Genomic DNA, 11,034 nt, shown 5'->3' with positions numbered 1-11,034 from the left:
ATTTGCTTAAAAAAAAAGATACCTCTGGAATATTTGTGTGAAACAGGTTCCTGAAGAACAGCCCACGAGGGTCATCCAACAGGAGCTACACCCTGACCGCTTTCTTCTAAATGATCTAAGGCCACATAGACACGCCCCCCCCCCGCCTTCCCAAAACAAAGGCGGCTCTAAAAATGCACATCTTCCCGTTGGCGGGAGGTGGTGCCGTCGGACAAGATGGCCTGCGGGGACCCTCCTCTCCCCTTGAGGCCTGTGCATATTGGCCTGCTGGAGGGAGGTGGGTGCCTAAGTAAACCTTTATAATGCAAATGACCCCCCAGGCAGAAAAAAAAAGCCAGCGTGGAATAGCCTGTTCCTGATCTCTGGAAAGATACAGGAGAGGGCTACAGCAGAGCCATCCTGTAACTCTTGTTCTGGGTTAGGGTCTCCAGGGCTGGGTCAGGGGAGTTTTCGGGGCCCTGGGGAAGGCTGTCGTGGGAACCACAAACCAGACAGTGGAGGGTCCCAGCTCACTTGAAAGGCCCTGGGCCTTGCTGGAGAAAATGGGGCTGTCCCCATGGAACTCAGGCGCCCCTTCGCTCAGACCTCCAGGGCGACCTGGAGGGTGAAAAGAGTCTTTGCCCCTTCAGTGGTACATGCAATTTTCTTGAACAGAATTGTTTGGCCTCGATTCTTTCAAACTGAAGTAGATGCAATTCTGAGACAATGGAAGAAATGATTAAAACCCTATTCACAGTAAAAAGGTCTTTAAAAATAAATATTAAATGAAAGTTAACCTGGTATTGATAGCCTAAATGCTAAATCAGAAGATCTTAACTGCAATATGCAGTGTCTCCTATTAGTGGTCATTTTTAAAACAAACAGTAAACAAAGATTAATGCATGATATATTTCTAAGTAAACATTCAGGGCTGAGCTGCAAAAAAACCACACGTTTTTATGTGTGTTTATGTAGAAAAGCTTTCTGCCTAAAACTAGGCTCGGTCTTTCACAGAAAATGTTACATCTACAGTAAGTACATCCAAAGTGCTTCTTTTGAAATTGGAGTTTAAAAATGTCCAAAGTATCCTGGTGATTTTTAAAACAGTTTGCTGCAGTTTGAATAATTAAGTAAAAAAATATTACAGTGTTTTTCAAAAGTCAGTGCTGAGCATAAAAATCCCCTTTTTGTTCTCATAAAAATAAATTATAAATAAAATTTACAAACAGTAATACTGCTTAGCCCGAGAATCAACAAACCTCCTAATCCTAAACTCTAGCATTTTTTTCAAAAAATCCGTAGTAAGCTTGTTACGGTAATCCTAATAATCTATTCAAGGTAAAAAAAAAATTCTCATTTAGTACATTATTTATCCTGGAACCCAGGACTTTTTCTGCTCTTGCTATTTAAAACATCCTTTTTGCCCAGTCTGCAGCTTACAGTCAAAGCTCCAAAGGGGGTCGATGGTCTGCAGGGTTCAGCCCCTGTGAGGGGAGGGGAGGGGGGCCTAGTGGGTACGCCTAGGACTAGAATTCCTCTCTGGTGCAGAATGTCCCAGGCCTGGAAAGAGGTCTGGGAGGTAGACAATCAGCGGGAGTCAGCTGTGAATCTGAGCAAAAGCTCCCGAAGAACCTCTGCAAAGCAGGACTGGACAGGCAAAGCAGCCGTGAGCAACAGGGGGGGGGGCTCAGAACAATTTCACAGTATTTACCAGTAGGAAGGAAAAAACCCAAAGTCCCCCCCCCCCCAGATGTAGCCAAAGGAAGAGAGGCTGGCTGGTCTCAAGGCAAGGGGGCGAGAGGCGGGGGATCTCCTTCGGAGAAGAAGTTGGGCAAGGGGGCTTTGATGAGCTCAGAGAGCATCGGAGGCCTGATGGACAACTAAGAGCCCCTGGGGAGGAGGGTGTGTATTTCATTCTTCCTTTGGATCGAGTTCATTTAAATTTTCTAGCCCCTTTTGATTTAGCTCTTCTGAGAATGGCTACTTTTCTGTTCTTGCTGCCCTCTCTCTCCCCCCCCCCAAAAAAAATCCCACAATAAATTAAAATGTTATCTAGGTTCTGATGAAGAAGCAAGCTGCGTGCTTCCTACCAGTCCGGAAGCGAAACCAGGTCTGTGTCGAAGCTGCCCACTCCCACCAGATTTCTTAAAAGATGGGCTTCGTCCTAAGAGTGCAGGCTGCTTTCGTTTAGTATTCTCAAGTCCATGAGGTGGTCTTGCAACCTTGGTTGATGGGCTGAAAATGGGGGAGGCCTGGTTTTCACACAGCGTGACCCCCACAAAACCTGGCAGTCACTTGGGGGGGGGGTTTGCCCAGTCCAGGTGTAATGGGGCTTTCAGAGCAGAGCAATGGGTTTGTTCCCTTGAGGGCCCCGGTACTGTGTGGGGGAGACGGCATCCAGCGCGGCATAGGTTGTGTAGAGGCCTGTCACCTGCAAGTCTGCAAAGGAGTGGTGGCTGGCACTGGGGGCAGAGGGCAGGCTGGCGGGCACCAGATCGCAGTCGGAGAGCGCCAGGGGAGAGTTGCTGAAGGCACCCAACGATTCCAGGTTGAAGCCGTCGTCCTTCTCCTCCCAGAGGTTCCCTTTCAAACAAAAGAGATTGTGATCGGATCTCTACTCAGAGGAGACTTAAGTGGGACGGATAAGGGCGTTTTCTGCTTCCAGATTCCCTCTTTTCCTCGCCTGCTGTTTGACTTTCCGGAGAAAAGGAGAAAAATGTGGTATTGTTTTTATTTCAGTAGATAAAGCGACTTTATGGCCGGTTGCAGGACCTTGCATTCTGGGCCAGCTACTTCAGTCGTCATCTCGACTTGAGCCATTAAGCTCAGATCACCTGAGGATTTAAGCCCAGCCTCTCCCCCAGGTGCCCCTCACAAGGTGCACGTAAAAGGAACTAAGGGGAACCAGAACATTTCCCTCCATAATCCCATTTTCTGGGCCAGCCCTTGAAAAGACCTTCAGGTAGAAAAGCTGGCCTGCTGGGAGACGTCTACACCGCCACTGTTTCCTCCTGCAAAAGCAGCTTGAAAGTAGATTAAGGCAAGAATTCCTGCAGATGAATGAGGACCACCCCCAACTTGACCAGCTGCCACATTAAAAAACAAAAACAAAACCCAGCAACTCTAGTCCCAGCCTTCCAACCTTCTCTCTTACCTTGGAGTGCAAAGTCCATAATGCTGGGATCAAGGGCGTCCACCTCCGTGTTCAGGTCAGTCATCATGTTGAGAAAATCGGGGCCACGGCTCACCAGGTGTGGAGGGAGGGGGCTGTGGTGGACGCCGGGCAGGGTGTGCAGGGGGGGTGTCTGTGCAGGGGCCGGCGAGTCTGGGGCCAAGCACGCCTGGGGCTGGATCTGCCGGTGAAGCCGGACGGACTGCAAGGACGGCGTCCTGATCGGCTGGGGCTGCACCTGCAGCAGGTGGCCCTGAGTGGCCGCTGCCCCGTGGCTGCGCATGGACGCTTCGGCCTCCGCCAGCTTGCCAGGCCTCCTGCAGCCAGCAGGGCGGTCAGTGATCAGCTTGTCCAGTTCCTCTGCAAGGAGAAACGGCTGTCTCAGAGGAGAGGCGGGACCGTCGTAATTCCACCGAGTCACGACACTTATTTGCATGGTGTGCTTTTTAAGTGCAGTGCGGCTGGTCCTCAAAGTGACCCTTTGAACGGCACTGAAACAATTGACTTATAACCGTTTCCCACACTTACGACCGTGGCAGCATCCCCAGGGTCATGCTATCAAAATTCAGACAAGCGGCTGACGATGGTTGCCGTGTCCCAGAGTCGCCTAATCCCCTTTTGCGGGAAGGGTGGCTGCCTCCCGAGAGGCTGCCCGCCCAGGTTTCCCTCTTGCCGAACGACTTGCGGGATTTGAGCCTGAGGGAGGGAGAGGCCCCTTGCAGCCCCAGCGCTCACCTGGGTTCGCCATGCTCCTGCGAATGGCGGCCGGGTCTTTCCTCTTCCACTTCTGCATCTCCTCCTCCATCTTGTCTATCTTGGCGGGATTGAGGGCCCAGAGGCAGCCCTTGCGTGAGGAGCTACTCGCCTTGTTCTCCACTTTCTCGAAGCACTTGTTCAGGGACAGGTTGTGCCGCACGGAGTTCTTCCAGCCGTCGGGGGCTGTCTGTGAAAAGCAGGTGAGCCCTCACACTCGCCCCCAGACACACACATTTTGCCTAGAGCCCCCAACTCAGGGTCCCAAAGCCTGCTCTGTGTGCCGCGACTCCAGAGACCCCCATCATCCTTCACCCTCGGACGCGGACATTAATTCAATGTTTGTCTGGCCGACGAGGGAATCGTTGGGAGGCACCTGTCTGCGTTTCTGCAGGTGGCCCAAGTTGTCCCGTCTGCCTGGGAAAAGGCAGTGAAGGGAGGGCAGCCGTGAGAAAGTGAAGATTCCCACGACCCAAGGCTCCCATCTTCAGTGGGGTCTTTCGGCAGCCAATGCTCTCCTGCACAGACATCCCTCCGTCTGTCTGTACGTGGGCCCACTGCGGGGTCTCTGGGCCTCCTCCGAGGGCTGGGGAGGGGCTGCTGAGGGCCCGTTCTCCTGCACCCTGTTGGGCTCGGCCTTCCTCACCTTGAAATAGGGGAAGTGCTCCTTCATGAAGCCGTAGATCTCACTCACAGGGAGGCTGCCCGTCTTGCTGTTCTTCAGGGCCATGGCAATCAGGCAGCTGCCGGAGGGATAGTGGGGGACTCAATGGCCCTGCGGCATTCCTGAACCATGACTCTACCCTTCCCAATAAAGGGGGCTCCCGCCCCCGAAGTCAGGGGCTCTTGAGTTTTACTCACCTGTAGGAATAGATGGGCTTGGGGTAATGCTTGGTGTGCAGCTCCTGGGCTGCGTGAGGAGCCAGGCGGGGCTGGGAAAAGTGGGTGGGGGTGCCGTAAGAGGTGCTGTAGATGGTCACTGGGTTGCACTGTGGCCAAAGCGAGAGGGACAAGACCGAGTCAGCCTCTCAGAGGAGACGGTGAAGCAGGGGGGGAACGTGGGCTGTGGGGGTGTGATCCCACCCTGCAAATGCTGTTCGGAACACTTCAGCGCATCTCACGTGCACTGCTAAACCCACAGTCGTAAATGTTAACAAAGCAACTAAGCACTGGCAAGGTTCCTTAAAGTTGTGCTGGGACCCCAAAGCTTAGACCGTACCTGCTGTGTGCTGTGGGTGATGGTGAAGATCTGCTGGGTGTGGCAGGAGGGAGTGGGGAAGAGTGGGGCCGGCTGCGGCTGAAGGCTGGGGGAAGACTGGCCCCCCACCACATACGGACTTATCTGGTATGGAAGGGAGAGAAACAGGAGCATCAGTTGCGCAGGGCGCGAGCCCCCCCCCCTCCCCGGGGCCATTAATGAGGAAGGGAGCCTGTCTTACATTGCTTTCGTGGGGTGAGACGGTGTTAAGTCCTAGAATGTTTGGAGATACGCTGGCTTGTACATGGGGTGTCGCTCTTGGGGCCCCCAAGGTGTGCACGGCACCTGACATCGAAAAGCAGGATACGGTACGATTCTGGACTGCTGTAAATCCCCTCCCAATCTACAGGCTTGCATAGGCGCCGATTGTAACAACTGGGCTTATTAAACCCAAGTCAGTGCTAGGTTTATGCAACTCGTTTGTTCTTTGTGTTTTTAAAATGACCACTAGTATCACAGCACTGAGGGGTCAAAGCAACGGAGGCCAAGAATGAAAGGGTCACAGAGTTTTCTACCTGTCTGCTGCAGGACCACATTCTGGGAAGTGATGCCAAAATCCATCCTTCCGCTGGTCATCTGCTGCAGCCGAGGGACGTCAACGGAGGTCAGCCACGAAAGAGACTGCAAATCGCCGGGGAAGTCGTCTTCGCTCAGACGGGAAGGCTCCGAGCCCAACAGTCTATGGAGGAACAACTTGGTGGGTTTTGTGGCTGCGTTGCCCTAGCCTGCTAGCCTGAAGGTAAGGCAGCAGCTGTGGGCCGGCAGCCCCTGTCCTGTCTACATTTTTATTCCAGTTGCCTGCATGCTGCATTATACGGGACTCTCGTGCGTAGGAAAGAAAGCCAAGACAAGGGGGAGGAGTAGTTTTCATATCATGCCGAGAAAGATAATACTTTGCACCTTCCTACTTTCCTAAAATTAGAGTGCTGGGCACCAAACTCAGTTCGAGAATAAAGCTTTTGCAGATTGTTTCTAAAAACCCCGTTTCCTAAAGGGAAGGTGGTCGGTGTTTCTGTTCTACCGAAGTCATGTTAACGCAAGGTCCACGTGGCGCTCGGAGCCTGCTGGAGTGGCACAACACAGCAATACCAGAAATAAATAATTTAAAATGGTGAGAAGGATTGAAAATAAATCTAGAACACTACAATGCCTTCTTTGCAGTTTCCAAGGCTTTGAAATGCTCTCTTCAACTCTCTAACTGCAAAGCAAAACTTTCCAGTTCAAAACTTCTGGGCAGTTGCCCTCCCTTCTCGGAGGCTGAAGGGACGACAAGATCGATTGTTGTTACAGCAGCGGGCGCTTGGTATCCTGGCTAGTCCCGCCTGTCCTCCTGCCACCCTTCTCCGAAGCCTGTTTCTTTTTAATGTCATGTATTGATGTGGCAATAACCAACATTGCCATGGTTACACTTCTACAGTTATTTTGCAGAGCCAGTCGAGTCCCATGCCTGAAAAAGAACATCAGGTGACCGGTCTCCCTGCCCGGCCATTGGCCCAACTGTAAGTAAACACCAGCATCAGATGGTTCAAAAACGGGGACCAGCCCTTCTCATCTGCGGGAGTTGGTGGCCCTGCGCATTGTAAGCCGATAAGCCATTGTGTGTGGGGAGGCTGTTGGCTGCCAGCACGTGGCCGCCCTTTGTTTTTGGAGATTCTGGCTTAATTGTTTTCTTCTGCCCACCCCGCCTCCCTCCCCGTTTTTACCAGTTCCCCATTAATCTGCCTGAATGACGGGAGACACTCTACCCGTGCCATCTGCTGCTCCCCAGCCCCGCACAACAAGCCAGCGGGGTCAAGGGGGCGGGAAGGGTCGAAACCCACAGCAGTGGCCTCCTGTCAGAGACCACGTGCACCACAGGCCCCGCCATCCGGTGCGCCTCGGAACCTTGCTGGGTGGAGATGCTCCGTGGAAGCTGATGGGCACCCGGCAGGCACCCCTGCGGGCGTAGGCAGAGTTAGCCGGGGGTGTGAAGATACAACCCTGGCAAACAAATGCTACTCATCTTTAAAAAGATGCCCATCTTTCTTCCTTTAAAATGACCCTTAATTATTTTTCTCAATTCTTTGGAGCCACGGAGCCGCTGGGCTTCTTCATTTTGCTCTGTCCCCTTGAGAAAAGAATCCCCTTTTGAACAGGGCTGTTCATAAGAAGGAGGCACCTTGAGTAGGTTGGCTGAGGGGTTTTTTCCTCCAGGGAAGAGCGATGCCCGTCTCTCCTGACACTTGTTTAAATCAGTTGCGGGTCTGATCAGCAGACTTGATCAGATGTCACAGTAGAACTATGGAAATGGAATGGATGGCTTCTTTCTCTCCCTGAGGGATTTCTTGCTCTCGATTATTTACCTCAAGAGATTTGGGGCCGTTTGGCTGCCTGATTCCAGCCAATCCCTGCCTTTTCATTCTTCCTGCCAAGGGATTTTTTTTTTTTTTTTTTGGTGGCAGGGGGGAGTCAGCAGAGAAATCTGCTTGCCAGGTCGGTCAGTTGAAACTGGCCAATACAGGGCACAGACCGATGACCCAAAGCCTGTTTCCAAATTTGCTTCAGAAGGCGGTTACCTTAGCTGTTCACACACACACACACACACACCCTGCCTTTTGGAGGACGAGAGCCCCCCATTTCAAGGAATGTACTGTATTTTTAAGTCTAAAATGCTTTTATTCTCCATCCACCCTCCTCCACCCTCCGCTTAGATGTGGACAGCCTTTCCCCCCCTCTTTTCCTGACCAGTGATAGATTAAGAAAGGTCGTGTGCAGTTCTTCAGTGCTCAAGCACAGCTTTGCCGCTACTAACTTTTCCCCGGGCAGGAAACGGTGCTGCCTTCTTGACTGGGCAGAAGGACCCTCCCAAGCTTCCACCCCGACCGAGCTGACCAGAGCAACCTCTGTGCTGAGCTGATCTGTGCTTGTTAGCTGCTTCTGAATGCCGGAGAGGGACGGGAGCCCCCTCAGCGCAGGCCAGCCAGTGTAGCCTCTCAGGCCGCTGAGGGATTACAGTCCTTGGCTGATTTAAAGACTTGGTTCTGGTGGCATTTCCTTTTGAGGATCCCTCCATTTTCTCACCTTGCAGCCTACTCTTTGTGGAGATTATCCCCCATTAATTCTATTTGCTAGGACTCCGTGGAACATAGCTCTTTAATCCCTCGTGTTCCCACGTTTCTGATTTGTCACATTGTGGTCAAGAGAGATCTCAAACTGGAGAGGCTGTGCACTGCCTAGGGCCCTTTGGAGCAGATACCCTGGCAAAGTCAGACTTGCATGCACACAAATGCACCGGCATGGATCCTCGGCCTGTTTGTGCCTGTTTGATAACGTGCAGGAGAAAAAAATGCTCACGAGGAAGAATGCAAGGGCTGCTAAAATCTTAAGTGAGATTTCATGAAAACTCTGGCTGGACTCTACCTCTGGCCGTAAACTAGAGAAGAAGTGTTTGCTTCCACCTCAGTTGCACCTGGATTCAGAAGGATTCTAGCATCTGTCCATAGAAAGTTCCAGGACAAATGCAGAGTTACCGATTTTGCAGCATCCTGACGCTCTCAGCCGCTCTCCGTCTGGGATGGCCAAGAAGCTTTTCCGCTTCTGTTTTTTAACCCTGACTTTGAAATCTGGTTCCCTTCGTGTCTACCAGCCTCAACTGAAACAGAAGCTTATTCTCAGCACAATTACCCCTCCCTTCCACTAATTGGGGGCCATTCCTTCATGCCCCCCCCCGCCCGCCTGCGGAGCACTCAAGACCTGAGGTTCCCGTCCTGCACTGTGGTGACAGGACGAAAGTAAATTGACCTGATAGAATTTGACAGGTCTATTCTCTTCTTAAAAATCGGTCAGTCTGGAAGATTTTCTTTTACATAATCCAAAGTGGTTTCTCATGGAAGAGAACAAACGTTACAGCGCACTTTGGAGATAACGGTCTGGATCCGTATACATTTTTTTGTCACTTTTTAAAGGGGTCATGCAATTCATGGGTAGAAAAATGACCGTGCTGATAAATTACAACATTATTTTTGAGGTGGGGTGAAGGAACAAGAAGAATTTGGGAAACGGGTCTATTTCTAGAAATAAGCATTTTGCAACAACTAAGGTGACTTGTCAAAGGCTGCCTGGAACTCTATATAAACCAAGCTATAAGCGTCAAATCTTTTTTACTTAAGAAATAACTTGGACTTAATCTGCCAAATGACTGCGTATTTGATCTAAGCGGTCACTCACGTTGCTTATGCTAAGAATTAAAAAATCTTGCCCACATAATTTTCAAATGCCATCTACTCTCATCAGATTTGGCAAGTACAGATAACTTACAACCTTCACTTAGCAGTAGGATTTCTTTTAAAAAGCTAGCTTGGTTAAGGGCAGCCTGCATAACTTCACCCTGGAAGGTCCCTTAGTCAGTGTAACAGCGGATACTGGTGCCCTGACCACTTTTGGGGGGACCACTTGTGATGGGGATATTTCAGATCAGGTAGATGCTGGTCTTGAGTCTGAAGGGCCTAAATCCTTCTTGTTCCCTTGACGTCCACCAGAGCAACTTCAAAACTGGGCCATGCCGGAGTGAACAGTTCATTCTCTCCCCACTGCATTGTGTCAGTGGGATGCTGTTGTTTTTAGGGGGGGGGGGGGGGAAGGCTGCAAAATTTGGACAATGCTTCCCCCAATCGAGCATGGCTTCCTTATCCCTATTTGCAAGACTGAAAAGTTACAAACAGAAGAAAATGTTTTGAAAAATTAGAGGGAGAGGAATATATTTAAAGCAACTCCAGAGCGGATCACCCCAAACACTCCACTGGAAGGTTTCTGCCCTGGATTTGCGCCTGGAGACACCCAGCAACGGCCAGGAGGGCAGAATGCGGCTTTTTGGGTATCCTGATCTTAAATCATGAATGGTTTTGTGAAGAACGGCCAGGTCAGATTGGCAGCTAGTTAGGACTTTAGCCCAGGAAGACTTTCGCTGTGGCTGACCACATGTTTGCCAAGGAGAGTGACCGTTTGCCCCACCTCTCGCTTCTAAGGCAGCCTTCAAGGGGAGACCCAAGTAGATTATGTTGCAGTAGTCTAAAAAGATGATGGATCGCAGTGACTCAGCACACCAGGTCTAAGAAGAACAAAGGGGATGCTGGCCAAAGTAGGCCCCTGACTCTCCAGAAGCACTCCTAAGCTGCAATCTTGGATCTCCAAGAGAATGGAGCTGTGTTCAAATCAAACCGAATTTCCAGACTTGGATAACTTATCAGCAGCACCATCTCTCTATATATATCTCACTGCTGAGTCGTTTCTAGGGAGCCCCAGAAGCACAGGATTCCCCCTTCTGGGAGGGGGGAGACCCAACCATCTCCCTCGACTGCCAAGCCTGGATTTCCAGAGGGGGGGGCTGGCACGGCTCACCCACCCCTGCCCACCCACCACGTGATCGTGGCTGCCGATGGTGGCCTCCCACTGTTTGTGTGTTTGCCCTAAACCAGCCAAATCCCAGGTTGAGTCGGATGCGGGAAGGGGGCAGAGAGAGGCTGGGGGGCCCTTTTCGGAGGGAGGGGCGGGACTGTGGCCGGAGAAGGGTCGCTTTCCTGGCCCCCGAGGGCGAGCTGTGCCAAGGGCCGGGCAGGGCCAGGTTCTCCTTCAGTCAAGCCCCCCCCCAATGGCCGGGGAGCTCGGGCGAGGGGCTGCTGGGGGCGCATTCCCTACTTTGAATACAAAATAGACTTTCCGAGGAAATCACAGTTCGGAACAAAAAAGTCGAGGCTGGGCATCGGGGCCTGGGGCGCAGCTTCAGCCTTGGCGTCGGGGCCGAGGCTTTGGGGGTCGCCTGCGCGGAGGCTGCGCTCAGCGGAAGCCTCCGCGAAGCCCCCCGGGAGGCGCCGGGGCGCGGGGGGGGCAGCCCGGC

At 51.9% G+C, this 11,034-nt stretch overlaps 1 protein-coding gene across 1 annotated transcript in view; it reads left to right on the top strand.

The window, feature by feature from the left end:
- Nucleotides 1-2,793: 2,793 nt before the first annotated feature.
- The window catches only part of MYO1H (myosin IH), a 38,033-nt gene continuing 29,792 nt past the window's right edge, over nucleotides 2,794-11,034 (top strand). Inside the window, 5 exon segments of the mRNA XM_083373340.1 lie at nucleotides 2,794-3,188; nucleotides 5,691-5,883; nucleotides 5,887-5,901; nucleotides 6,591-6,609; nucleotides 6,612-6,661. Coding sequence (XP_083229466.1) covers nucleotides 3,040-3,188; nucleotides 5,691-5,883; nucleotides 5,887-5,901; nucleotides 6,591-6,609; nucleotides 6,612-6,661 — 426 coding nt within the window. The 5' untranslated portion in view covers nucleotides 2,794-3,039.

Source organism: Vipera ursinii (assembly GCF_947247035.1).
Source record: "Vipera ursinii genome assembly, chromosome: 14".
Taxonomy (NCBI): Eukaryota; Metazoa; Chordata; class Lepidosauria; order Squamata; family Viperidae; genus Vipera; species Vipera ursinii.
The sequence above is the reverse complement of the archived record's forward strand: the minus strand, read 5'-3'. Positions and strand labels throughout refer to the sequence as shown.